At 32.8% G+C, this 27,709-nt stretch overlaps 6 protein-coding genes across 7 annotated transcripts in view; 3 read left to right on the top strand and 3 right to left on the bottom strand.

Annotated features, from left to right (window-relative positions):
* Positions 1-169: 169 nt before the first annotated feature.
* LOC105198566 (V-type proton ATPase subunit G) lies at positions 170-2,420 on the bottom strand. The gene is made up of 4 exons (XM_011165317.3): positions 2,181-2,420; positions 1,260-1,360; positions 1,069-1,167; positions 170-989 (listed from the first exon to the last, which is right to left on the bottom strand). The coding sequence occupies exons 1-4, from the start codon at positions 2,260-2,262 to the stop codon at positions 915-917; spliced, it is 357 nt and encodes a 118-aa protein (XP_011163619.1). The 5' UTR covers positions 2,263-2,420; the 3' UTR covers positions 170-914.
* Positions 2,421-2,865: 445 nt separating this feature from the next.
* On the bottom strand, positions 2,866-5,756 carry LOC105198565 (protein LTV1 homolog). Its single transcript, XM_011165316.3, has 8 exons — positions 5,623-5,756; positions 5,306-5,488; positions 4,666-5,212; positions 4,019-4,245; positions 3,821-3,949; positions 3,567-3,758; positions 3,203-3,442; positions 2,866-3,132 (listed from the first exon to the last, which is right to left on the bottom strand). Exons 2-8 carry the CDS (start codon positions 5,306-5,308, stop codon positions 3,019-3,021), a joined length of 1,452 nt encoding a protein of 483 aa, XP_011163618.2. The 5' UTR covers positions 5,309-5,488; positions 5,623-5,756; the 3' UTR covers positions 2,866-3,018.
* A 24-nt stretch (positions 5,757-5,780) lies between these two features.
* LOC105198564 (ADP-ribosylation factor-like protein 6) lies at positions 5,781-11,079 on the top strand. Of its 2 annotated transcripts, none has more exons than XM_011165315.3 (3): positions 5,781-5,957; positions 9,524-9,703; positions 9,901-11,079. In XM_011165315.3, the coding sequence occupies exons 1-3, from the start codon at positions 5,873-5,875 to the stop codon at positions 10,110-10,112; spliced, it is 477 nt and encodes a 158-aa protein (XP_011163617.1). In that variant the 5' UTR covers positions 5,781-5,872; the 3' UTR covers positions 10,113-11,079. The 2 variants fall into 2 exon arrangements, with proteins under 2 accessions (XP_011163617.1, XP_011163616.1); XM_011165314.3 differs by having other exon boundaries at positions 5,834-6,050.
* Positions 6,150-8,853, bottom strand: LOC105198563. The gene is made up of 4 exons (XM_011165313.3): positions 8,599-8,853; positions 8,022-8,512; positions 7,593-7,928; positions 6,150-7,514 (listed from the first exon to the last, which is right to left on the bottom strand). The coding sequence occupies exons 1-4, from the start codon at positions 8,654-8,656 to the stop codon at positions 6,885-6,887; spliced, it is 1,515 nt and encodes a 504-aa protein (XP_011163615.1). The 5' UTR covers positions 8,657-8,853; the 3' UTR covers positions 6,150-6,884.
* A 288-nt stretch (positions 11,080-11,367) lies between the features above and the next one.
* LOC105198562 (flocculation protein FLO11) overlaps positions 11,368-27,709 on the top strand; it is a 65,140-nt gene continuing 48,798 nt past the window's right edge. The window contains exons 1-2 of the mRNA XM_011165311.3: positions 11,368-11,862; positions 12,394-12,432. Coding sequence (XP_011163613.2) covers positions 11,860-11,862; positions 12,394-12,432 — 42 coding nt within the window. The 5' untranslated portion in view covers positions 11,368-11,859. The remainder of the gene's footprint in view (positions 11,863-12,393; positions 12,433-27,709) is intronic.
* On the top strand, positions 13,181-16,584 carry LOC105198561 (peptidylglycine alpha-hydroxylating monooxygenase). Its single transcript, XM_011165309.3, has 3 exons — positions 13,181-13,429; positions 14,118-14,333; positions 14,723-16,584. Exons 1-3 carry the CDS (start codon positions 13,313-13,315, stop codon positions 15,413-15,415), a joined length of 1,026 nt encoding a protein of 341 aa, XP_011163611.2. The 5' UTR covers positions 13,181-13,312; the 3' UTR covers positions 15,416-16,584.

The raw sequence follows: 27,709 nt of genomic DNA, 5'->3' as shown, positions 1-27,709 counted from the left end.
TATCGATAGAATCTTCACTACAATACGCATTGTAAATTTAGTACGTGTCCTTGAGAAAGCAGCACTCCGCTTACTGACGTACCATCTCTCCTCGAAATCAATGTTTTGTCGAGCATACAAACGATCCGAAAATAACAGTGGCGTTAGAAGAGCGAAAAATCATATGACATTTTGTGGGTTTTCCTTTCCTTTTTTCCTTTGTATTTTGAACACTAATACTGTACAGACAACCAACCAGCTCACAGAGATAAAGATATACATGTAAGGCAAAGCTGCCCATCTCGCAAGAAGAACAAAGACTTATAATGTTCCTGCTAAAAGACAAGAAGTTTGAATGCTACATCGTCGCGTGGTCCACCGTCGACTGGGAGCATGTCCGTAGACCGCGAAAGGTTGTAGAGAAAAATATCGTCCTCGATGCGACAGAATCAAATGGAATGACATCTAATGATATACACCGAACATACAACTCATTACCATCACCCTAAAATTGCTTTAACCATATCTATCTTAACGTACATCGTCCCGATGTGTCTAGGCCTTGACGCATCGGGTCGACGATACTCTGTTCAATACGTTACTTTTTTTTATCTTTTCTTTGTTACGATGCAACTACATTACAGCAATTCTCAAACTGTCCGTATACCGTGCCAGTGAAAAGCTCAGCGATAATAACAATACGATTACATTTATTGTCGTGTAGCAACTGCGGGAGAAGAAGTTTCTAGTAGTAGTTTGAGTATCACTGCCTACAACTACATTGTATACAGTTTCTCCAATAAAATATAACATGTTACACGATATAACAACGATAAATACATATTGAGATATGGTGAACAGTAATATTTAATGTATATTCATAGCGTAAGAGACGTATCTCATATTTATAGCTATGTAGATGCAATCCTTGTGGCTTAGACCTCAATGTGGTAATTAATGTGCAGTTCCGGCTTGATATCATACACCAATTCCAAGATTTTAAGCATGACCTAAATTATACAGAGTCACATTGTACTTTTTCAGATATTTGTTTTAAATCTACTGTTTAAATTTACACTGCAAACTTACTGGGTTTTTGTGCACAGTGACAGCCTGATTCATTTCTTCTATCTTGACTCGTGTATCAGCCTCGATACGCGCAGCTACATCCTCTTTAGAACCCATGTGCTATGAATATTAATATTATATCGTTGATCAAAAGTACTGATATATAAATCTAATATAGCAAAAATCTCAATATAAGAGAAATAATTATATACTTTGGCTTCAAAGTCGCGGAACTGTTTTTCTCGTTCCTGTCGATATTTCTCAATCTCATCCTGAGCTTCCTCTTTGGCCTGCTTTAGGCGACGAGCCTTACCTACAAAGATATAAAAACAATTTGAATATAATTCACTTTTTTCAAATCTCTATTCAAAAAATTACATTTAGTTTCAGTTCCATCCTAACATTATCAACACTCTAGTACATAATGTAATAATACCTATACTTAATCATTAAGGGCCACTTCAATTAACTCCGATTAACTCAGTCAACAGAGTTATCAACATTTAGAAAGAAACAAAGTTTATTAGATCAAGACGCAACATTCTCTCTTTATAAGATATACTTTATTGAACATAACATCTGATCTATTTTATAATTTTCACATATGAATTATTAATTATGAGTAGAATTATTATTTATTTTATTACTTAATGAATACAAGTTGTTGGCAATACTGCTAATAAAACTGATCATCAATTCAAGTTAATCTGCATTAGCGGAAACAGACATGAGTCAGGACACCCATGTGCGACGCAGCAAAACCTCGAAAAGAAATCGGAGCTTCATTAAACAAAGCTAGACGAAGCTAAACACTCAATAGACGCTTAAATTCGCATATTAAACATAAATGAGTGTAGTTAGTAGTAACACCAACAGATCGCACGCAGGTTAGCAAAGACTATCCTCACTGTGAAGCGTAGTTTCGTAAGTTACCAGATAATGCAATCTAAACCAATTTCTCCGCACGTTTGCGATTTCAAAAATATTATCAGAAATTTATCGCACGACGTGTCAATCTCGGAAAAAGAGTCGACGTCGCGACCAAAAGGTTAAGGCGCGTCCGCGTCGCGGCAGTTTTTTTCTTTCCCCCCCTGGGAAATATTTCGGCGCGGCTCGCCGACGAGTACACTCACGTTTCCTGGCATCCGAGACCTTCTCGGCGGCGCGTTTCTCCGCGGCCAGAAGCTGTTGAATACCCTGCGTCTGGCTGGCCATCTTTACGAGTGGAGAACGACGAGCTCTGTCACGAATCGATCATATGACTTTAGAGCTTCCGCCCTCTGCCCTGCCTTAAACGACGGCGCTCCGTGTCTCGTGCTCGCTCACGTGGCCCTGCTTTACCTCCCTCCATATTATTTGATTGCTCTCGGGCTCTTTACGTATCAGTGCTTTTGTCAGGTTTTCATTGAAAAGTCGGAAAACTATCGCCGAGATCATTCTCACAAACAAATTTTTAACAACTTCTTTCAAGAGTTCACGCAATAAATTTAAAATGCCTCACGACAATGTCTCACGATTAGTGGCTGTTTCGAATGTCACATGATTGACGAATCGCGACACGGACCAATCCGGTTGCTACGATAATTCGATAGATCGAATATGAAATTTTGACACGATCGAGTAGCAACCAACTAAAAAGTTAAATAATAAAGTCAAAAAGTTACTAATTTAAAGCTAATTTTTAATTTTAATTATTTTTAAAATACACAAACTTTTTGACTTATTAACTAATTACGTAAGTTAAAAATTTATCTGTGTAAGGTTAATTGTAATTTTAACTTTTTTTGTCACGTATTTCTAATATATAAAAAATTATCATTTTTTAAATAAAATATTTATGTAATACATGATACGTTTAACCTATTTCAGTAACGCTTTTAATATACAATAATGCATATTTTTATACATAAAATCTCTTATTAAATCTGCAGTCTAAAGATGCAGCAAAGTATATTACTTCGGTTGAAAATTTTACACTATGCGAGTTCCTTGAATATTTTGAGTGTTGTTTAGCCGAATTTTTTCTTGACGTTTCTTTTCCTCTTTAAATGCTTCGCTGTTCGCCTTTCGCTCTATCCTCCTTTCCTGAAATGGACAGAAATTACGTAACACACATATTTAATTAATCTACTGAATAAATCTTTAATACAATTACCTTTCTGTATTCTTTAAGTTGTTTTTTTCTTTCTCTTCTCTCGTCGGTAGTTTCGTCTTTGGGCCTTATACTTAGAACACTTAAAGTAGATTTTCTACTTTCCGCTACAGATTGTGGCCCCTTTGGCGCATTATTTTCCAAATCAAATTGGGCCAACGTTTCAGCTGTTAATTTTCCAGTATTGCCTAATATGTTTTTTGGAATACCAGATTTTCGATCAATTTCAATTTTCTTTGATCGCTGTTAGAAAAAAAACAAACGTGTAAGATTAATAATATGTAGTTAAATTATACGTATCTATATTTGAATATTTATTACTAAAATGATTCTTATAAAAGTCTTTAATGAAAAATTAACAGTTTACCTTGGGAGGCTCCGAAATTAATTTAGGGTGATTATAAATGTTACTGTACGTGCTGATAATGCTTTCACAGTCCCATTTATCCTTTTCACGAGCATCAACAATAAGTTTTTCTAAATTCTCGTCTTCTGAGCTTGAATATTCTCTTTCCACAATCTTCATTCTGTCTTTCATTAGTTCCGTGAGATTTTCCGTCTGTAAAGACAGAGAAAAACAGTATATTTTTCATCGTACTATTACTTGTAGATCATACTTACATCTTCCCTCTGCTTCTTTTCAAATTCAGCAGCATATTGCATGATAAGATCAGAATCATGTGTGACATATCCTTCTATTTCATCACAATCTAGAGCACCAATTTCATTTTCATCATACACAGCATACATCTGTGCAATAAATCAGAAAAGATAAGAACACATATAAAAAACGTCGTAATGGATTTTAAAAGATAAAACCTTTTCAAATTTGTCATCCAGCAATGTAAGTTGTTCATTCCTCTTCATCACGCTACTACTCATTGAGTATTCTGTAAACCTTGATTTAGTTTCTTCTTCTTTAAAAGTATATTGTGGTCCATTTAAACTGCACACTTCATCCTCCTCCTCATCAGATAAATCCATGGGCCCATCAGATGAAATATCCGAATCACTGTGTTTATTTCCTGGTTCATTTAATTCATATTCTAAAAAATGCCAAATTATGTCAAATAAAAATTATTTAAGATTATATTATATATAATATTTCAATATTACATCTACATGGATTATTTATGTATTGTTTACACAAATCTTTGTCACATAGACAATACATCTAATATAAATCATTATAAATTGAATAACACAAGAAAAAATTAAGTTATAAAATTGTTAATATATCTGACTTTAATATTAATAAAATAAGAAAATATAATATTAAAAATATTAAAAACAAAATATAATGTTCAATATTTTTTTATAAAATCTAAATCTTCTATAGATTATTATTTACATATAGATAATACATAAAACAATTGATTTAATTTACAGTATATACAGGTAATATAGATTATTTATATTTAATGTGTAAATGCATAACCCTGTTATTATTATATACCTTAACTTACCATATTCTCTATCTGAATCACTGTCACTATTGCCAGCATTAGCCAATTCTATGAAATTATCATCCAATTGATTATCAGGATCATTAAAATCAAAATCGTCATCCATCGCGGCGACTATATCTGGATCAAGATCCAATTGTGGTCCAGAAACTGGCGCCGCTTTATTGAGCATACCAACTTTCTCTTCGACATTTGATGCAAACACTGAAGAAGGTAAGTTAATTTTTGGAGTATCTTTGTCACATTTGGAATTGTTTGTATTCTCGACGCGTTCCCATTCCACCGACAATGTGTTGACATCTCGAAGGTGTTGTAAATAGTCGTAATCGTCGTCGAAGTAAATTCCAAACTTTTGCTGCTCCTCTTTGCGTTTCTCGTTGTCCAAAGACTTCTTTTCCACTTTTGCCGCTTGAGCATCGGCAGCTGGCACCAGAACTCTTTGCGGTGCTGTCTCATCTGCCACTAACGGATCTTTTTGTGAGCGATGAACCAAGTGGAACGTAACAGCATTTTTTTTGTCGATAAACCGTTTCGTTTTCCCTTTCGGCTGCAATTACATTATTCAATTATTCTACAGGTGAAGTAACTTAACCTAGTAGTACTCTGTAAAAATAATTTTCTGGTACATGTTAAGGCTTACCATCTTAATCTGTCGTGTTCAAATTGTACGCATAAAAGTTAGTAACGTGAGAGTAATTCTTGTAACGTAATATCAGAGAAAGGACTAATATATTTGTCAATTCGAGCCACACTGTCACTCTTCTACTCCTTTAAACACGTAGAACGCAAAACATGTGGTTCCGGACATAATGGATCTAATCCCCTAGAGAAGCAGAAATATTATCAGAAAGAGAAAATTCCTATAATCTAAAATTTGTTGCAAATTATAATTTATGTAAAAATATACTTTAATAATAATTACTTTTAATTAAAATATAAAATTAGATTCAGGATTACCTCTCTAATAAAAAAAAATATCTTTTTTCAGTTGAAAGCTGTTCGCAACCAGTGATTCTCAAACATAAATTTTCACGTGAATTCTCTATCATTAACAAGTGTAGGTAGAACGTTGGAGAAGAGGGAGCCGAGAGCCGAGGGTGTTTGTTCTTGCGCCCAGTCCATTTCTTAGTAACGTAAACGGAAGGAGAGGGATGGGGATGAGTATTGATGTCCGATAAATGTGAAAAGGAGCCTACAGCGAGAGAAAATGGGGTTATTCGACCGTTTAGCGAACCTCTTAGGGCTTAGGAAAAAAGAAGTAAACGTTTTAGTAGTGGGCCTTAACAACAGTGGTAAGTCGACGGTCATAAATAATTTCAAACGCGAGGATGACCGTTGCATAGACATAGTACCCACTGTCGGGTTTAATGTCGAAAAATTCGCATGTAAGTTAAATAGCGAGGATCGACAAAGTATCAAGAATTGTGAGATCCTGATGCTTTCAAACGTTGCCTTCACACGTTTCACTACTGCACTTGCACAAATTCAAGATTGCATTGACTATTTATTTTACAATAAGGTACAATTTTAGAATAACATGGAAAAAAAATCAAAACAAAATATGCAAAAATGTATATTTGAGATGCACAAAAAGTATTTAAATTTTATTTACAGAGGATAGCTTCTCTTCCTTAGTGAAAATTTTTCTCAAAATTTTTTACTTAATTTTTCAGACTTACTGTATAATTTTATAACTTTCTCAGATATTTTCAATTAGAATACTTTTCAAAAATGCTCAAAAAGTCCATAATTTTTCTCAGATTTTTTCATATATATTAATTATAAAATATCTTGATTTCTAAGATTTTTTACAAGTTCTGATAAACTATCATAAAAAAGTTGAGTTTTTTTTAGAAATTATGAAATAAGAATATTTCAAAATTTATATGTATAAAAAGTTCTAAGCGAAGATATAGACTTTTTAAATATTTCTGAAAAATGTTTTAATTTCTATAAAAATTATAAGAAAAATTTTCACCAGAGTTTCTTACACATTAATATATATATGTATAACATTCCTAATCTGATTGTTTGCACTAATACATATTTGGAAAAGAAAAAGAAAGTCAGTTATTAAACTGAATTCAAAGTTAAATTACATTGTGCAAACGAGCCTTGTACATTCATTTCATTCATTAAAGTTCTGTCAGACTTTTTATACGGTGTCGATTCTGAACTTGTTATACCAATTGAGTGGTTTTTGTGTTACTTCGTAATATTCAATCAGTCTTTTTCAAAGTCTTCTTTTCTGGAGTTTTATTTCCAAGCTGATTACTACTTTTATGCTTATCTAATTTATTTGTTGTGTGCTTTATGCTTTCAATAGACGTGATATTATTTTTTTCTAAAGTAGGTGATAAAGTAATGGATAATCTTTCAGTATTGACTTTGGGACATACTGGAGTACTGGTGATTAAATTGACTGCACTTTTCGACCACTTGTTAAACCTATTATGGAATTTTGATTCAAACAAAGACATTTCATTTGAATTCGTACTTTCACGATTTTGAAAATTTAATTTTGTTTGTTTTAATTTTACTTTAGGTTCATGCAATGGTGTTGTTTCTTTCGGCAAATGTTCATTAATTTTCTCTTGTTTTGAAGTGACTTTTCTTGCTTTCTTCTTTCTTATCGGAATTTGCTGTGGACTTCCAGTGTGTGATACTTTTGCTTTTGAATGACCATCTTCTTGTTCATTTTCTGATGATTCATTAACTGTATTTCTTTGCCTTTTTCTTAAATTCCACTTCTTCTGCAATTTACGCTTTTTCTGGCGAATTCTCAATGATTTCCTCTGGTTTGATTGTAGTTGAGTTAAGAAGTCTTCTTCATCAGAGTTACTTGTATTCTAAAAATAAAATTAAAATTAAAACACTTTTCAATAATAAAAACTCATTTAAATATTTTATATGTTTATATGCCATACATTCAATTCCAATGGACTTTCATCATCAGACTGCGTCCATGTAAATCTAGAATTATTCTTCATCATCTTATCAAATGCAGTTTGTAGATCTGACTTTTTAAATTCCTTCAAGCACAATTTTAAATTTTGTTTCATGTCATCGTGTAACTTGATATTGTCTGTTGTATCAAACTCAATTTTATGAGGTCTTGCTTTGTCAGAGTGATACAGTAAACTTATTATTAAATTAATATATCTATCATTTCCAATGTCATGTATGCCATACAACTCTAAACTAAATCGCTTAAATCCTATATCAGAATGCAATGTACAATGTTTCATATTTGAAATATGTGCCTAAAAAGAAAAAAAACCTCAATCATTTGTTATAGTTCAACAGCAATTTTACAATATATATTAATAATTTTTACAAAACAAAAGTACTTATACCTTTAATGACAGGAACTGCTCTTGCCGCACAAAGTAGCAGTCGACATTGTGCTTACAGTTTTTTATAAAGGGAGTTAAATTTTTCAAATTGTCGATAGGCGTTTTAGACAACAGATAATTCATATCGATTGACATTGGCATCACCCAATTTCCTAGACTGGCCTTTTCATCTTTGATGAAGATCTGTATTGCATTAGTGTTGTCCTTCTGATCTTCGTTTGTTGACGTAAAGTTAAATACACACCCGTCTCTTCGAAATTTAACGCACTGAAACCCGGCGAATCTGTACAAATCATACTGCAGATCGACCTGGACATTCTGCGTTCTGCTGAAGCGTGAGGGAACCTCCAAGTTCCGTGGAAACTTCTCGGCTACGTGTTTTTCCACGTCTTTAAAGTGTAAGGTCTGCAGACTCCATTCGCACTGCTTAATAAGGCATTTCAAATCTTGTATCTCTCGAAGTAACTTTTCTTTTTCCGCAGCCGACGTGTCTAAACGTCGAAAAATGGGTTAATTTCTCCGTCGCTTCGATGAGGTTAGGATCTTTATCATCTTTTATTTGATGCAATTCACGTACCTCTCTTCGCTGGCTCATCATTCCTATCATCGTTGTTGGAAAAACTGTTCGATTGCATTTTTGTTCGGGAGAACCGTTGTTATTTGCAACAATAACAAAGTCGAATTCGCGCCAAGATTGATTATGGCGGTTCTCAGTTCTCAGTTGTTTACACATATCTCGATTGCTCTACTTTCCCCGACATGAGTACTTTCAGATGGCGCATTGATGTTTCTGCTATTTTTAAAGTCGCTCTCACCATTTCCGATTAGCTTGATCGGCCGATTAAATTTAATAGTAAATTTAATTTAACTATCAAACGCAAAATTGACGTATTAATTTTCCTTGTTCATTTTCTGCAAATTATAATTTATTTATTTAAATTATAACACTTTAATAATTAATTTCTTAATTAAAATTATTAAAGATTAGATTATTAGAGATGATCAGTTTTGCACTTATCAATTTTTTAATTTAATCGGTTAATTAATCAGAAAAATTAGGTGAAAGTTGATGAAGCCGGCCTTTAACCGTTGATTAGATTAATTGGAGTTTAATGAAACCGTAAAGGATCAGGCACATCAACTGTGATTAAATTAAAAAAAATGATCAAATTAAATTTATGAACTACTAACTACAAAATTGATCATTAATTTAATTTAATTTTTTATTAAAAAAATTACTCCATTATTAATTAAAAGTATTATATTTTAAACAAATAAATTATAGTTTGCAGAAAATGGATAAGAAAAACATAATAATACAATCAATTTTTAATTTTAGTTATTCTTAAATTTAATCAGCTGCAATTTTAATTGAAGATATGTAAAAGAAACTCTGTCAAATATCGTGAAAAAAAAAATATCGTGAAGAGATCTTTTTCTAATACAACTCTTATCAATTCTTCGTTTTTACTGGCGTGATTAAGACAAAGTTATTGTTTCAGTTAAGAATGTCAGTTTCACCGCATTCGATATGTCGGGTCACGATCGTCATAGATCATTGTGGGAGCATTATTACAAAGATTGCCATGGAATTATCTTCATAATTGACAGCAGCGATAAACTGCGACTCGTTGTCGTTAAGGAAGAACTGGACATGCTCTTACAGCATCCCGATGTGGCAGGTACGTGTTTATGATGATACAATTTTAATAGCGATAACAAACACTCGTTTAAATACCTGTTTAAAATTAAAAGTATTGTATTTTATATATCAAACTAAATTATATTTTATATATTTTATATTAGACAGCAATGCATATCTTGAAGACGTCTTCAAAATTTTTTTTAGATACTTTTTTAAACGTAACGAATATTTCAGGACGTAAACTACCCATCCTCTTCCTAGCGAACAAGATGGATCTGCCTGATTCCTTGACCACCGTGAAACTGGTCGCTGGACTGGGGCTCGAGCGAATACAGAATAAACCCTGGCACATCCGGGCGACAAACGCGTTGACCGGCGAAGGTCTGCAGCCGGCGATCGAGTGGTTGACTGATCAAATTCGCGACACATACATTAATAAGAGATAAATTACATTTATATATATTGAGTTACACGACTAGTTCGACAATTCTTGACAGGAAATCCTCGTCGTGTCATTAGATCCACCTGTAATCGACCTGTTTACAGCATAATTTATTACGTCAATTACATCGGTGTTTCCCATGTGGCGTTTTGCAGATATGCGATTCCATATCGCGAAACAAAATCTCGACGTAAAATTATTGTTACGAGAAAGACTCATTATTACGAAACGACCTAATAGTTCCGCACTGGACCTATTTAATTAGCGTAAAGAAATTAGTATGTGATCGAGAGTTTCACGTTTCTTAGCCATAAGAATCTCGTAGCGAGGTTTAATTGGGAAACACCGTTGCAAGCTCAATGCAGCTCCGTCCAAAAATGCATAGAGAAGTGTCCTTGTATGTATTATATTACAACACGTGTATGCGCGTTAAGAGAATGGCTGATGTAATGTGATTAAAATGCAATCGCGATAAATTTTGACATGCTACTTCGGCATGCAGATTAGTTTCATAAATAGTTTCATATTAATTAACGAGCTTTACAGAGATATTTCATTATGATATTCAAAATAAATACTGATCAGAAAATCAAATCAGTTAATTAAAAATTACTTTTCTAATATTCTCTTTTTTTTTCCATGAAACACATTGTGCTAATATATTGGATTTTAGCAGTGTGGTTTTTAAAACATAGTTAACTTAACGCTAATCAATTTAATTAATGATTAACTCAATAAGTACCAGCTTATAGCAAAATTTCTAGTTGTATGTATAATTTTTTATTTGTAAACTTTCTGTGAGTTGAATGACAAATTAATAATTATAATTATTAAAAAGAATAACTCTCTACATTAATAAAACTGTACAATTTGTTTATTGTTCAAGTTAATTATAATTGGATAAAGTTATCTTAAGATTACTTTTTCACGTAGAGAAATGTAAATAATAAAAAATCAATTACAATTGAAAATTATAGTAAGATTAACATTTACCAACTCTGTTTTAAATTTTTTTTTTACAGTTGTCCTTTTTCGAGTTCTTTATAAATTTTCATGCATCTATTCGGATTCTTACGTAGAACGTCGAATGTAGTATCGTAATTTACTGACAAACGCAAGAGAACTATTTGATTTCCCGCGGATTTTGGATTGTCTGTATTTCAAATTATCTCAATTTCGCGCGCGACTGTCCGGCCGCCATGACAGTTTCGGCAGCGCGATTAGATGGCGGCAGGCGCGTTCCGCGATTAACCGCGCATCTCACCGATCGTAAACGCGTTAAAGACGTGAATTTGTGTCGAAAATGCCGTTAAAGCAACGGATTCTCGTGATTTCTTCAATTATAATCGAGATCGCGTCGTGGTTTGACCATCAGATCAAGCACGAGAAGGAGAGCGTGGATTCCATACCCTGCACCGTTGGCACGCGAGAATGGACAACAGACTTCGCGTTCCTTCGAGACGATCACGGGTCGCGAGTGACAAACATATCGTGTTGAAGAATCGGATTGTTGTAACTGTGTAGAAATAATCCGCTTGAAAATCGGAACTCGGGTTTCGCGGAACGAATGCGTGTGTTGTGTCGACGACGTCGACGTGAATTCGAGTTTTTTCAGTGGCGAAGAAGCGCGCGAATTAAGTTTCGAAGTTGTGCATATTAGTGATATCAGTGATGTATTTCCTGGACGGGATCGACGAGGACGAGGACGTCTTCGAGGCGGACCTCGCGTGGAGTAAACTGCAATGCCCTAGATGGTGAGCGAATTAATTTTTTTTTTTTTTTAATTAACCTCTCTTCCCCCATACACCCAGATCGCTCATGGAACGCCCGTGAGACATTCGCAGGACGTTCCTAGAATGAAGTATGCTTGTAGTTAATGTGGTTGAATGACAAATTAATAATTATAATTATTAAAAATAATAGCTCTGTCTACATTAATAAAACTGTACAATGTTTATTAAACCGTCGAAATGTCTCATATAAAAACAATATTTTAAATTTATAATTAAAATAAGTACTATAAAGTCTTGTGAAATAATTATGAAATAATTTAAAGCGTATTAAATTTTAAACGTTTATTTTTTAGCTTAAACATCTAAAATTAATTTTTAATATTTAAGAAACATGTTTTGAACCTATTTGTGTTGCTTGAAAAGAAATGTTTTTTTGCACATAAAATAATTATCAAATATTCATATTAAGAAAAATAATTAGATAATATATAATTGGAATAAAATGTGCCATAAAATTCATAATTAATTAAAACATTTTGTTACTGCTTCCAGGTGCAGCTGATTGCGTACTTATCTAGGGCACAACGACCAGTGAGTGACTGTAATGACTATTAGCTAAATTTTATTATATTTGTATATTCCTAGACAGCACACAATATTTATAAAATTTTAGAAAATGTAATTATTTGAATATTTTTTAAAATATGTATGAAAAAAAAAAACATTTTTGTGATCTTAGATTGAACAGATCATAAAGATTTATCATAAATATCATATAAAAATGATTACAAATTACACATGAAATATGTAAAATATATTACTATAAATATTAATTTTTTTACTTACCATAAATCTTATATAAAATTACTTACCATAAATCTTATATAAAATATGTAATCTATTTTAGTAACATTTTGAACAAAGATTTTATGGTTTCCTTTCCACGTATGTCAAATATCTGTAAAATATTTATATAATATATATTAAAAAATAATGATAAATATTATAATTTATAAATATGTATATCATAAATATTGTGTGCTATCTGGGTTATTCCATATTATAATCTGTATTATCTCTTTATCATGACTTAGAGTTTGATCAAAATTCAATTAACTTAAGTATATTACCATAAATTAAATTATTTCAAATATGATTTATACATATACGTAAATTCTGAAATATATTCAGCATGTCAGTAATTTTCATTACTATTTACTGACGAGTACTGCAAATAGTGATATGTACTCGTTCTGTACTCGTTCCCGCGAGATGTCGCAGCCACCACAAAGTGGCACGGTTCCAAAAATACCCTTTTCCATTTACGTCATTCGGCTTGGCTTGGCTTGGGTTGAGTTAGGTGTCGTATCGACCGACCTCACCGACCTGTAGCGTTTGACAGGTGGATACCGTGTCTCAACGTTAATAAGTGCCAAACGCAGAACGCGTAAAAGATACTGGCGCTCCAAAAATGTGGGAGAAACGTGCATTTTTGTGTTACTTCGTTTTCACGATTTTTTTCAAGTTTACCTGTTGCTATGGCACCAAGAAGTACTCCTTATTTATGCCAAACGTAAGGCCGAACAAGGTAAGTGTGATCCTTTAGTGTTTTCACATGACGCACGAATAACATACGGTACGGCATGATGTGACATACAATATAATACAACGTAATATAATAACATATGGATCTTTTTACACATAAGTTGAATGCGAAATGAGACAGCTGACAGTCTTTGCAAATACATATGCATACTTTGTATTATCATTATCATAGTTTTCATGATGATTTATATATGTACTACTTGCAGAGCTAAACATATTTTCTTTATTCAAAAGTAATTAACGTCAATTTTATAAAAGTAATGTAATGCAGCTTGTATTTGCAAAGCAATGTAAATAATCAGGCCAGCAAATGAACAAAATTAAGATGTAGAAAATAAATTACTTCCACAAGAAAGGATGGAATATCTTGACTTATTTTAGTCCTCAGCAGCTGTCATAATAAACAAATTACTGAATTCTGAGATTACCCTTACACAAGAGTCGTTTTATATAAATAAACTTAGATGTTAGCCTTCTCCTGTTTCTAACATGTTTAGGAGACTACTGTTTAGAACATGATCTCAAGGATTTATTTGTTTGAGTCTTATTTTAACATTCTTATAGAAACAATTTTATTTTAAACCTATATCTTACTTTTACTTGTTTATTGTCTTGATTATTTTATATAATTTTTGTAGAATAAAAAATTATATCTGATATTTTATTTGCAGCCCGAATTATATTTGTGCACCCCGGTTAGGGTAGACTTTGCAAGAGATTATTATATTGTTGGTTTTGAGCCAAATGCAACAATGGAAACAGCTCACCATATGCTTGTCTATGGTTGTACCAAGCCGGGTAGCACAAAGGCAGTTTGGAACTGTGGAGAAATGGCGAATGCTGAAAAAGATCCGAACACTGCACCTGCTTGTCAAGGTGGAACTCAGGTAATAAACGTTAATGTTACAAAATATTATTAAAAAAAAGATTGTAAATGATGGGAAATATTTAATTGTTTTTTATCACAATTTTATCAGAAATTTGTGTGAATACATAGTTGATTATAATAAAATTAATAATTTAATTATGATAAATTGCATCAAAATGACACAAAACAGTAAGGTGATATAAGAATTCTATTGTATTCTAACGATTGATTTGCTTTGATAAGATCATAGAAATATTTCTTTGGAGATGAAAAGTGAGACGATAAGAAACATTAAGAATTTTGATCGATTATATTGGCTGCTGTCCGTTTTTATTAATTTTTTTTAATAGGGATATTTCATAAATATTTTTTCAATAATCTTGAAGAAAAAATTTTTTATTTGTGCAGATCATCTATGCATGGGCAAGGGATGCTCCTAAATTAGATCTGCCACAGGGAGTGGGCTTTAAAGTAGGCGGTGATTCTCCCATACAGTTTCTTGTGTTGCAAGTACATTATGCACACATCGATCACTTTAAGGATGGCAGTACAGATGACTCAGGAGTATTACTGCATTATACAACGCAAACATTGGACAAACTCGCCGGGGTTATTTTGTTAGGAACAGGCGGTTTCATACCGCCTAGAAAAACAGTACATATGGAATCTTCTTGCCCCATAACAGAGAATAAGACTATTTATCCATTTGCATATAGAACGCACACCCATTCCCTCGGGAAAGTCGTGTCCGGCTATGTAGTGAAGCCGAATAACGAATGGATCGAACTTGGTAAGAGAGATCCAATGACGCCTCAGATGTTTTATCCTGTTACGCACAGAGTTCCAGTTACATATGGTGATAGATTAGCTGCTCGCTGTACAATGAAAAGTACGCGTGATAGGATTACGCTTATAGGTGGAACAAATGATGATGAAATGTGCAATTTGTATATTATGTATTATGTCGAGAATGACACTCCTCTTGAACGGAAATATTGCTTCACTTTAGGACCGCCTTCATATTATTGGAAGCAAGAACTGAGTAATATTCCCGACAGAGATGCATCTACATTACATAATTCACTTGATACAGAAAAATAAATTGATTTTATGTTTTGATATAGAAAATTAGATAAAATCTCCAAACGTTTTTGCAAATTACACTTTTGAATGCATTTCAATCTAATTAGTGAGATAGGGTCCATATTTGGGGACCAAACCGTCCTGATATAATTTATGAGATTTTTTAAAAATTATTTATTATTTATTATTTCTAATGCGGCATTTACCGATTTAATTTATTCTGCCATTTTCCTTTTTTTAATTTAAGCTACTAAATTTTGAGATTTTATCTCGGCAAGATGAGCGTCTATTCAGTTTACGCACAAATTATTTCGAATTTCCAACACTTTTTAAAGTAATTTTAAGTATTTTTAAAACTACTGTAATTAGGGTATATTGTACTTACTTTACGTAATTTGTTAAAAGACTCCATATCAATTTGCAATATTGGAATACCTCTTCTTGTCAATTCTTAAACAAGACATACTATTATTCAAATTGCTATTGCAATCGCCGATCAACTACAGGTGCATAATATCTAATTTTCACGATCAAAGAAATTTTAAATTGACTATTGTAAATTTGCTTATTATTTAATCAGTTATTGTATTGTGTTTCACGATATTCTTAACTGTGAAGAATATATATTCAATCTTAAAACGCCATGCAGATGTGATATAAGAAGATAATATTAAATTTAGGCCTAGCGTTTCAGTTAATATTTATTATTATATACATGTTATTTGGAAAGATTGGAGAAATCATCGCAGACTTTTGAACTTTATGTACATCCTGGTTTATTTTAATAATTCAAACCAATTCATTGAGGGCCAATTTATTATGAAGCAATAGGTTGAAATTTAGGAACCACTTGATACGAATAATTCCTTGATTATAAACAAACAGAGCTATTTATGCTTTGTTAATTATAGTGTATATGTATATGTATATATGTGACAAGATTATTTTCAAATGTTACAAAGTCTTCTTATTTTCTCAAGACTGTACATATATAATGCTCAGGAATCTCTACTCCTGGAGACTGCGTAAGTGTTAAATGAAGAGATATAGATATAATTGTTCAGCGTATTTTTTTCGCGATATCATTTACGGATAATATTTATTTTCGACGATGTATAAAGACGCAATAGTCTTTGAAAAGAAATCTAATTGTGAGATATGTATTTCAATAAACGACCTACGCAAAAGTTTCCGACATTTTGTTTCACGTGAAGTACACTAATCGCGCTTCGGACATTTCCTCGCGGAGCACGTCGACCTGGCGATGCACTCTCTGTAATTGAATGCAGCAGTTCGTTGTACAAACCGCGAGCTATACTACGAGCTATCACGTATAGTACGACGTTAATAAAGTTCTCTTGGCCGCGCTACATATACATTGGCTATCTTTTGTTTGCATATGTTCCAGGAAATTGTATTGTGGCATTGTTCTATTCGTTACGCGTACGCATTGACTACTACACGGTTATGTTTGAAATATTTGATATTCTATTTTTCTACTGCCATAAATTTTTTAAAAATTAATTTGACATTTCACAGTTTATTTTACACGACGCGTGATATCGTTTTCCATTGTTTAAGGATGTATTACACGTATAGTTCTTGCAAAAAAAAGGGAAATTGAAATTGATGTGTTAATATTTATATTTTAAATAACTGTACACACATGATAGTTGTGTGAATTATGTCTTTAATAGTATATGTTTATAGTTTATTTATTGTATTTGTTATTACAAATTAAATTAGTTTAAAAACTAGCAAAAAAGTTTTTTTTGTTAGGTTGGTCCAAAGTAAATTGCGGGTTTTGTTATTTAAAACTTTGATGCTTATTTTAAGATAAACTTTTATTTAACTGTGGTTATTTAATATACCATTTTAAAGCGTGAAGTTTATTCTATCGATTTATGTTGGTAGTCCTGTTTATTCTTGTTTATTTTATTATGCTATTAATTGATAAGCATTTTCAAAAGCAATATAGAACAATCGGCAATTTTTTCATAATTTTGTTATTATTCTGAAAGTACGTGTAATACATCAATAATTTATTAGATGCAATTTTCATTCCCTCGCGTACGTATCATAGAACGTAAAGAACAGAACGCAGATTAAAGACTGAAGATTCAGTTGCCGTAATAACGTTCTAATAGATCCGTGAAAACGAATCGTGAATTTCGCCATTTAAACTAAGTACAGATGTTTTCTACGTGCAATTCGCGGTTTCATTAAACATAAAAGGGTTCATCAAGAGAAAGGTAGTCTTCTCAAGGTTTTTAGTACCGCAATAAAGCACGTCTTGCGCGGCTTTACGTCAGATTTATCGTACCCGCTTTCTATAGCAACGATCTTGCTCGTCTCCCGTGTATTTTCTCGGGGCCTCCCACCGTCGATCGATCAACGAAAAGCCGACGAATTAATACAGTTTCACGATGAGCCCGATATATTGAACCGCGCTAGGCTGTTACGTCTAACGTTCATGCACGGGACGAGATGGTAAATTAGCTGACCCTCGATTAACCGTTACACCGATCTTATTTGCTGATTACGAAATTACATTCGTTGAACTTGATGAGAGGATTGATCACGAAGTCGAGCTATTTATAAGCGATAGATAGTGCGTTTAAGCGGCGAGCGGAATTAATTAACCTAAGTGGAACTGCGGGAATTGGCTAATCGATTATTTTCTCTAGAACGCTCCCGTTTCGTACACACTGTGCAAAATTGTCAGCGATATGTACTTTCCATGTACAATACATGGAATATATCACCGAATGCATTTTTCAACGATTATTTAGCTTTTTCGGTTGTATTTTTAACATTTTATTGTCGAGTCTATTTTATTTACCAGGAAAAATATTCAAACGTCAATAATTTTTATATTGCAATCGTGATTGAAAATAGAAATACCTCTCTTCATAAATTACAAATTATTAAAAAGAAATAATAAATCGTTTCTGCGTTTGACTTTAAATACATTTTTTTTTTTTAATAAAAATTGAGTTTAGTTCTTAATTACGTTTATAAAAGATATTAAGTGTTGAAACGAGAGGATTATGAGAAATGATATACTCTTAAATTTTCGCTAAAGGAATACTGAAATTTAAATTAATTAAAAAATGCTGTAAGTATTAAGCAAGTATATAGGTAATGTGTCGTAATTATGCACATGAGTTTTAACAAATTTGTCTTTGCAAATGAACTCTTAATTTCTGATAACGGTGAAAATTGTGGAATTTAGTCGTCTCTGTTGATTCTGAATTGAATTTTGTTGACATTACTCTTACGAACGCTATTTCCATGCCGTTTCTATTGTCACACCACCGGCGGTCGTTAAAAGTATGCCGACAACCACAGCGAAGTACGTTTTTGGAAAATAAATGACCGGTGAAAGTGCAACGGGCTAGTTAAAGAATCTAACGGAGGTGTGGTCAACAATTTTAAGAGCCATTGATGGGGCCGAAAGAGCTAATAAAGTCTTTCCTCCTTCGCTCTTCACACTTATAACGTCTGTCTTACATATGATAATTTGTAGTCGCGTCAGAGCTGAGAAACGGCTGCTTAGCAATCGTTAAGTCATCGTGCGACGCTGTAACTGAATTTACAAATCTGCGACTACTATTGATTTTCAATTGGATTAGTATTTCCATGCGCGTGTATAGAGAGAAGTTTTATTTGAAATTAGGTCAGAGGATTATTGTTGTCTTAAATAATAGTTCTGTTTTCATCGTTGAAAAACGGACACAATTTGATAACGTATGAATTACATGTTACCTGTGGCATGCTATAACTTTTGCCGATTATTCCGCATTCATCGCTTTTTAAATTTTTTAGACTAGGATTGTTCCATGAATGCTTCGCGCTAATGCTGTCGAAGATTTCACGCAACGATGATCAGCTGGCGATTAACGCGAAAATCGTTTTCGTACTTTCGTTTCTTCCGGTGACCCACTTTACGTACGAAGGAATGTTTGGCGGGGGGAAGTGTTTTAGATTTTCGTTGTACGAGCGCGACGTATCGGATCGCCCACCTGTAAAATCGAAAACCGGTTTTGTTCATTACGTCGCCTTCTTGCACGCGTCTCCTTCAGCAGGAGTTTCGTACCAATACAGGCGGTATGTCCGGCACAAATCGATAGTCATCCTTTGTGCGACGAATGAATATTCTCCGCAGAAACTTGGGTTGTATCTGCTTTAAGGATGCTAATTCTGAGGATATCTGACAACGTCCATCTGGCGTGTGCAAACATAGCTGAAACGTTATTGCAAGGATATTAAATTTAAAGTTGATTACACTTTTTAAACAGTTTAATTTAGATACTTTTAAATAAATAAGCATGTTTACCTTAAGTAATATAGTGTTGTATTTTTACATTTTTTACATATAACTAATGATTTTGCAAATAAATATTAATAATATGAATAAACTTAATTAAATTGTTTTCTTAGATAAATAAATTGATTATTTTTAATATAAAAACAATCTAACAATAAATATTTTCTAGAACTGCAAGAAAAAATTATTTGAATAAAAATTATTTTTTTTGTTTTATTTACATAAGAATTTCAATTAAGAAATTTTTAACTTGACTGCAAGTAAATATGCTATTGGGACCCACGAAAGATAATTCTTTTGTATTAAGTAAAATTTTTTGTTGTAAGATATTTTTTCTCTCATTGTCATCGTAAGAGAGTGCATTTTTTATGTATTAGGAAATGAAGAATGTATATTATATTTTCAACATCTTTCTTTCTTTCTATTAATTTAATTTGAATAGTTGTCACACCTTAATTCCCACTATCTTGTATCTATTTTTGTATTATTGTCTAAGCGCTTGAGGGGACTTGTCCCAGAGTGCTAGATAAGTGTCGCTTTCTCTCTCTTTCTCTCTCGCATTCGTTTAAATAGAATATTTTATTAAATACGACAAAGAAGGAATGAGAAAGACATACTATTCGCGACTTTCCCTTGCACCGATTTCGTCTAACGATACAGCGAAAATTTATATGTGAAGTGACAGGAGAGTTATATACGAGGGTTGACCGTGGAGAGGGTTAAAGATCGATTATTTGCGTCGTGCGGTGAGCAGCATCACTATTTCGATTTCACAAGAGTAGAGAAGGATGTTGCGAAGAATACGAATTACTCTTGGCGAAATAAATCGGCGAGACTTCGAGAGATTTCGCAAAGCGTGACTCGCGTATTAAGGAAGATCGTGTGTTCGAAAGCGAAGTTCGAACGCGACGGAATATAGATCGAATGCTCGATCATTTCTGCTCCATTAGTCGATCAGTGTCACGCGTCGAAAACACGCGGGAAAACGGGAAGATTACTTTTGCTCGCAACGATAATTTCAGTCCAAATTTCTCAGGATGTGTTTCTCAGCGGAGACCGAAAACGGAACGAAATATTGTGTTTGGGGATGAAGAAAACGTGCGCGTAATATTTCATCTTCGCGGCGACTAGAGGCAAACGAAATACGTTTTGCCTGCTCTCGCAGTCGTTTCTCACGTGGTGTACGTTTTGCTGTAATAAACCTCTTGTCAATTATATATGCGCCTCGCGTTTTACAGCGATAAACCGGTACCTCACGCTACCCGGAACGTATGTAAAATGTTGCTATCTTAATAGAATATCGGCTTAATAAAATGTCTTTTTTTTTTAAATGGCATGTGTAATGGTAAATTAAATAGGTAGATAAATTTACGGATGGAAAACGCGTGTCTCTCGCCCGCGGGAAACTTGCCCCGTGGGACAAAATAAACAGTAATTTATTAATGTCCACGGTGAGAAAAAATATCAACAAAAAAATTTATTGGACACAAAAAAATAATTTATTCGATGGATCCCAATTGATTTGCTCTCAACTTATTTACTGGCAGTCAATTTTTTAATTAAAATATTTATGTAAATAAAATAAAGAAATAATTTTTAACCAAGTGACTTTTTTCTTGCAGTTCTAGAAAATATTTATTGTTAGACTATTTTTATATTCCAAATCAAATTTTTTAATCTAAGAAAATTTAATTAAAGTTTAATAATATTATTAGTTTACTCGTAAAATCATTATTTAAATGCAAAAAATGTGAAAATACAAAATTATATTAACGTATTGTGTCTTATTTACTTAAAAGTAAATATTTTTACTTAAACAGAACAAACCAACGCTTGCATCAAAATATATGGTTTTTTAAGAAAATATATTTTTTTTTATTTAAAAAATTTTTTCTCAGTGCATTAAAGATGCATTCGTCTAATGAATAAAGGTCCGTAAACTTGATTCTAGCTGGAAGTTTCGTTTATAAATTTTATTTTTTCTACGTAACGGCAATATATGAAAGTAAAATCCACACGTACATCGATACGGTTTGTATGAGTTGCGTATGAGTTCGTATCCATTTCCGGTTACCGATTATCTATATTCATATGTGAAGCGCATCACGAATCTCTGCCATTCTTCTGGCGGACCGATGCTCCGAGATCAGTATTCATAACGATAATTTAGAAAGCGGACAGACGTGTAGCGTGAATGCGATACACGACCGATACGTTATTAATCATCATCTACGTCTGTAGCTCATACTTCCTATTCTTAATCACTCTGTGCATTTCCAGCTTCGAAGTACAAATTCTCGCAAAATCGATGAGATCTGATCTCGCTATGTATTTAGCGATAGACGTTTGATAGATATTAATAAATATCTGTTAAATTATAGTTATTACTGGAAACGTTCATGTTAGAAATATTATCTTGATTGGCTCTTACACAGGCCTGCGAATTAAAGATGTTAAAAGTTATTTGAGAATTATAAGTGGCTTCGTACGTAATTTTGTGCGTTGAACACGAATCTGGCAGCAGAAATTACCTATCATGTCAAGTTTTTGAGATGGGATAAATAACCCGAAAAAGACGATTATGATTATATTTATAAAAATGTTACAGTGAAAGCAAATTATTTCTAATATTTTAATTAATGGCCTCACGGTACTAACCTACTTAAAAAAAAAAAATTTTATTTGCCAATGTGCGATTTTTTTCGCCGGGATATACCAGTTAGAAGTTACAAACAGAACTTTCGAAAGCATAGGAGTACAGCCTTTTACAGATTGAAGGAACTGAGCACTAGCACAGATAACTTGATTATATTTGAAAGAATTTTCATTGATTTAAAATCAGATTTACGAAATTTAAAATGGCGGATCCAATGCAGACCTCTAAATTTAAATTTTAGACTTTTAAATTAATTTTTATTTTTATTTTTATTTTTATTTTTTTTTTATTTACAACTCACGAGAAGAGTGCTGGAAGAATACGAAGAGCTTCAAAGAACACTCGCTATCTCTTCTTTCACTATTTCACTTTATTTTTATTCGATTTTTACAATCTTTCAGTTATACTTATTTATCCCAGTGATAAAAGTTACAAGTATTTAGTGCTCGCGATAAGGTACACGCGGTTATCGCGTTATATTTCGCGGCTTTCGAGTTGCAAAATAATTCGTACTCTTTTCAGTGTGGAACTGTGGCTGCCCGCAATTAGGCAGCTGAATTTATAGTATTGTTAAACACGAATTGTGGCGGAGCGATAAGCCGTCGGTAAAGCCAAATATGGCCGTTGCTGCGTCAACCGTACACAGCCTTGGCCTCTAACAAATCTGCAATCTTGCATTTCCAATTCCGCATAGTGCGAGCTCGCGGCGTAATCGTTATGCCAAAGTGCAAGACTGCACTTTGATAGCTATTAGGCTATAACAATATATATACGTTTATACTTTTATTCTTTCAAAAGTTCATAATTTCTAACTGGTTTATCTCGACGAAAAATATCGCACGTTGGCAAACAAAAATTGATTTTGAAGAAAAGGGATAGTACTAGATATGAAACCATTTGTAAAAATATTAAAAATAATTTACTGTCTCTCTCTCTCTTTTTTTAATATTTTTATGAATATATAGCAAAAATCTTCATTTTATCCTCCTTTCTCTCAAAAATCTGATATAATAAGCAATTTTTGAAATCAAATTCATGTTTAGTGCACAAAATTAGAAAATTACTTATAATTCTCAAACAACAAAACCTCGCAAATCTGCGTTATTCATGGTCACGTTTTTTTTTCTTTTTTTTTCTTTCTTTTTTTTTACAACCGACTCTTAATTGGTTCTCTTTAATTGTAGACCACAATTGTGTACCACAACTTCATCTAATGCAAAATTCATCTGACGTAAAAAGTAACCGAGAGTTGGAGCGAGAGAATACGATAACAGTATGCATATGTTAGAGCTACTAGTTTGATGGCTTGATTCTACTTTTCGCACAAAACAAATTAATTGCTAGTGTAAGCCGGGAGTTTGTTGCGGAGATGCTAACACAGCTTGGTTATCGAGCCTCTGGCAAGCAAGATATCGAGTTCGTAACAATTACCGCCCTTGCGTTAAAGTCCTACGATATCATACTATTCCGCAACTCCCAACGTGGAATGATGTTTGACATTTTCGGAGCGCGCGTATTCGACTCGTACTGCTGCTCGAACTTCTCCGATATTCCCGGTTGGATCTACCTCCGGAAATACAGATTCTAGGTAAATGCGAGTGAAATAGACTTGAAGTCAGATTTTGTATTAACATTTATATTAACATTTCTCTTCAGAATTCAATATCTATCGTGAGCACTGTTACGCTTAAACACTTAAATTATCTAGATAAATATAAAATGAATTACACGTGTATTAATTGTATGTATCTTAAAAGATGATTTAATTTTAAATTTAATTAGAATATAAAATCATTAATTAAGTATAAAATCATATCAATTTTTCTGGGTAATTTTAAGATAATATCGCTATTGTAAGCAAAACAATATTGGGATATACAAGCAATATTTATATTCTTATTATAATAATTTTATAAATCTTTATTTGCTAAAAGCAAGAGTTCTTCCACAATTCAATTTGATAAAACATGTTTTTCTTTTGATTTGAATCAATACGCGAATAAAAATCAAAATTGAAAAATATAGAGGAAATATAATAAGTAACTCGCATTATGATGACTGACAAAGTTTTTTGTACAAACAAACAAGTTTTTTTGCAGTAATTTTTACATTGCATTATTTTCTGATCTGTGCAATCTATTGTTATTACTTTAAAACATTTTTTTCATAAGGAGAAACTTGGTAACTTGGAGGTTGAAACTGGTTGAAACTAAGGACAATACTTTATACTTGTTGTTTATTAACTTAGATTTGAAAAAGATATTTCTTTTACTTGAAATAAAAATAAATATACATTTTAATAATCTGTAGACAAAGAGAAGAAAAAACCATTTTTTTTTTTATTTAAATAGTTTTATATAGATAACGTCAAACTCTGGTCATGAATCTTTTACAATTTTGATTATTGATTAAACGTCACAAGAAATTGTTTTGAAACATAAATCCTCTGTGTTGACGTTAAAAAATAACACAGATAAATAAAACCGCCAAATATGTGTGCGAACAGCCAGACCGATGGAAACGGCACGTAAAAGGAGGCATCGTAAAAGCATCCGTCGAGCCAGTAAAAGCACACGAGCCGATCGTTAGGAAAGCGACTGGCTGCAGACACCGACTTCGAAAGTGAGGCCTCGATCACGTTTCGTTCGACGCCGGTTCGCACGTAGACGCGCGCCACGGTCCGAGCTTTGTTTTCGTCCTCTTTTTCCCTTCGATCTTAGCACGATGGTCGACGCGGTCCGAATCCACGACGACGTGGCACGTTTCCACGGGCGAATCCCTGCTAGACGAAGTCGTGCCCGATCCGAGGCGAATTTCCGACGTTATTGAAAGACATTTCCTTGATTTCTCGTGTGAAAAACCTCGCTGCCTGCTCGTGAGATGCACTTGTCGTTTAATGTTTCATGACGGTAGTTGGTTTAGCTGGATGCGGGCTGCAGCGGTTAGCTTCCCGCGGGAAGTTTCGTATATCGCGACGTTATAAATGAGAAAAATTTCCCGACAAACTAGAATCTTGTACGAGCGTGTATACTGATAGAAAAGTCTTTAAAATAAATCTTTCTCTAGAGAAAGAGGAAAAGAGAACGGATAATCTCTTTTGGGCGTGACCTATATAAATCTAGTTTTGAAAATCCTATATCTGTGCCGTGTGAAATTTATAATCATATCTTATTAAAGTGTGTGACGTTTACAAAATAGCTTTGCATTTTTTATTAGATAGGCAGTTTATTAATGTAGCAGCTTTTCAATGAAGAAAGCAGCGACCCAGATCGAATTGGAATCGGAATTAATAATCGTTCCGTAAACTTTTCTTTAATCGAACTAAAACTGTAAATTGTATCAAAATTCTACAAAATTTATTACCGGACTAATAGAAATATTTTTGATTCACAGTTTTTTTTGTTCTTAATCTATAATTTATATTTTTATTTTATATTTTATGTATCTATATTATTTTCTTTATAATATTATCAGATTTAATGAACACTTTTCCTTATAAGCCTGAAAAGAGATCGTTTTTTAGCAAGAGACACAGATGACGTAATGCAAGTGAATCATTTTGTCCTTGTTTAACATCAACAAACAACAAGGAAATATTGTCTGAAATGATTCATTTTATGACATTGTATCAATTATGTCTCTTACTAGAAAATATCTAAAGACATTCGGAATTACTTATTGGAGTATTAATACAAAAGAATTGAAAATATTAATATTAATTCCATAACGTATTCAAAATAGAAGACACCTATTCAAATTTTATTTCTAATAACAGAGAAGAATCATATCAAGTATGTAAAAAATATAAAATATAAAAACGTCAGTATTTTTTAAATATATTTTATATTATTTTTTCTATTCTATATGTGTATGTATATATATATATATATATATATATATATATATATATATATATATATAAATTTTTTAAATAAAAATTATAAAACTAGAATATATTTAAATTATTTTATCTTATATTTTTTATTATTCTAGTTTTATAATTTTTATTTAAAAAAATTTTTTTTATGCATGTCCATACAGACAAAGTAGAGAAAAATATAAAGAGATATAACAAATAACCAAAAAAACCCATAAATATTTAAATGGCTTCAGTTTTCTTTATTAATTAAGAAACTGAAACCAAACAGTTATTCCATTTTTTTATTAAACCGTAACTGAACCGAAATGTTCATTTCCTAAAAGAGAGCATGATTTGTTAATAATATATACTGTTGAAAATATACAGCAAAATGTAATGTAATATAACAAAAACAAATTTCAAAAACAGGTACATTACATTAAAAAAATTTTAATGTAAATTTAAATGTTATCAAAAATGCACTAAATTTTATTTACGTACTTTTTTGTAATAAATACATTAAATTTAATGTACTGATGTAACTTAAAAATACATTGAATTTTATTTTTAACAGTACGTGTGTATTTGTTTGAAATAATTTACATGTATATAATTTAAATATAATAATAATACTAAATAATTGATATGTATACATACATGTATATAAATTACTAATTGCTGTTTACGAGCTTGAATAATGATGTCAATGCAAAGTTACCGTTTCGCAATGCTATTTACAAGAAATAATTAAACCTATACTTGCGTAATTGTGCCGATAAGTGAGAGACATTATGTATTTAATTTTCATGTTCAAGTAGCAATTTTGCTGTCATATACTGTTTGCCTAGGCGTCTATAATTCATTTCTCTCTCTCTCTCTCGTACGAAATCTATCGATTTCCTCCGTCATTGAGAAATGCCGCGGTTAACGTCGAGCAAATCGTTAATCGCGATCGTGAATAGGAAAACCCAATTTGGGTTGAGGGCAAAGGAGACCATACTTTCTCGGTCGCCATCGTCGAGATAAAATGTGCCGCAAAAAGGAAATCGATCTAATGGATCCTCCGTAAAATTGTATCGCGAACGATAGCGACGGAATAAGCGAACGTCACGTTCGACGTGTCTCCCATTCGGGTAATCAGGCATTTTGCCACGCGCTAGAGACGCGGTAACGCGGCTGCAATCATTTTCTAAATTACGTCGTGTTCATTAGCGACGAGATCGCGCGAATCGCTGCATCAGCCAACGTTCACGCGTGTCGTCGATGCGCCGGCGGGTGTCGTTCGATGTATTCCCACGTTCCCCGTCCTAATTCCGACGCGCCTGAATTCCAAAGGTAAACAGACTAAACCGTTGGCTGCCGAAAGGATTTACATTTCTTTTAGAAAGGCGACACCACGGTTACGGGGACCCGCGCCTCGTGCGTTTACGTGAAACGTGCCCAGACAAATTTTCGTCGAGAGTGTTC

This window comes from Solenopsis invicta, chromosome 5 (assembly GCF_016802725.1).
Source record: "Solenopsis invicta isolate M01_SB chromosome 5, UNIL_Sinv_3.0, whole genome shotgun sequence".
NCBI lineage: Eukaryota > Metazoa > Arthropoda > Insecta > Hymenoptera > Formicidae > Solenopsis > Solenopsis invicta.
Note: the sequence above shows the minus strand (reverse complement) of the source record. Positions and strands in the feature narration are given on the sequence as shown.

Bases quoted from the DNA above. Each gene is read 5' to 3' on its own strand.
- LOC105198566 (XM_011165317.3), bottom strand. From the start codon at position 2,262: ATGGCCAGCCAGACGCAGGGTATTCAACAGCTTCTGGCCGCGGAGAAA. The intron at 1,361-2,180 runs GTGAGTGTACTC...ATATCTTTGTAG, and splicing joins GGTCTCGGATGCCAGGAAAC to GTAAGGCTCGTCGCCTAAAG. The intron at 1,168-1,259 runs GTATATAATTAT...TAATATTCATAG, and splicing joins TCCGCGACTTTGAAGCCAAA to CACATGGGTTCTAAAGAGGA.
- LOC105198565 (XM_011165316.3), bottom strand. The intron at 4,246-4,665 runs GTAAGTTAAGGT...GGCATTTTTTAG, and splicing joins TGATTCAGATAGAGAATATG to AATATGAATTAAATGAACCA. The intron at 3,133-3,202 runs GTAATTGTATTA...TGTCCATTTCAG, and splicing joins AACTTAAAGAATACAGAAAG to GAAAGGAGGATAGAGCGAAA.
- LOC105198564 (XM_011165314.3), top strand. From the start codon at position 5,873: ATGGGGTTATTCGACCGTTTAGCGAACCTCTTAGGGCTTAGGAAAAAA. The intron at 6,051-9,523 runs GTAAGTTAAATA...TTATTGTTTCAG, and splicing joins TAATGTCGAAAAATTCGCAT to TTAAGAATGTCAGTTTCACC. The intron at 9,704-9,900 runs GTACGTGTTTAT...CGAATATTTCAG, and splicing joins ACAGCATCCCGATGTGGCAG to GACGTAAACTACCCATCCTC.
- LOC105198563 (XM_011165313.3), bottom strand. From the start codon at position 8,656: ATGCAATCGAACAGTTTTTCCAACAACGATGATAGGAATGATGAGCCA. The intron at 7,929-8,021 runs GTATAAGTACTT...TTTTCTTTTTAG, and splicing joins AGCAGTTCCTGTCATTAAAG to GCACATATTTCAAATATGAA. The intron at 7,515-7,592 runs GTATGGCATATA...TTTTATTTTTAG, and splicing joins AAAGTCCATTGGAATTGAAT to AATACAAGTAACTCTGATGA.
- LOC105198561 (XM_011165309.3), top strand. From the start codon at position 13,313: ATGTGGGAGAAACGTGCATTTTTGTGTTACTTCGTTTTCACGATTTTT. The intron at 13,430-14,117 runs GTAAGTGTGATC...TTTTATTTGCAG, and splicing joins CAAACGTAAGGCCGAACAAG to CCCGAATTATATTTGTGCAC. The intron at 14,334-14,722 runs GTAATAAACGTT...TTATTTGTGCAG, and splicing joins CTTGTCAAGGTGGAACTCAG to ATCATCTATGCATGGGCAAG.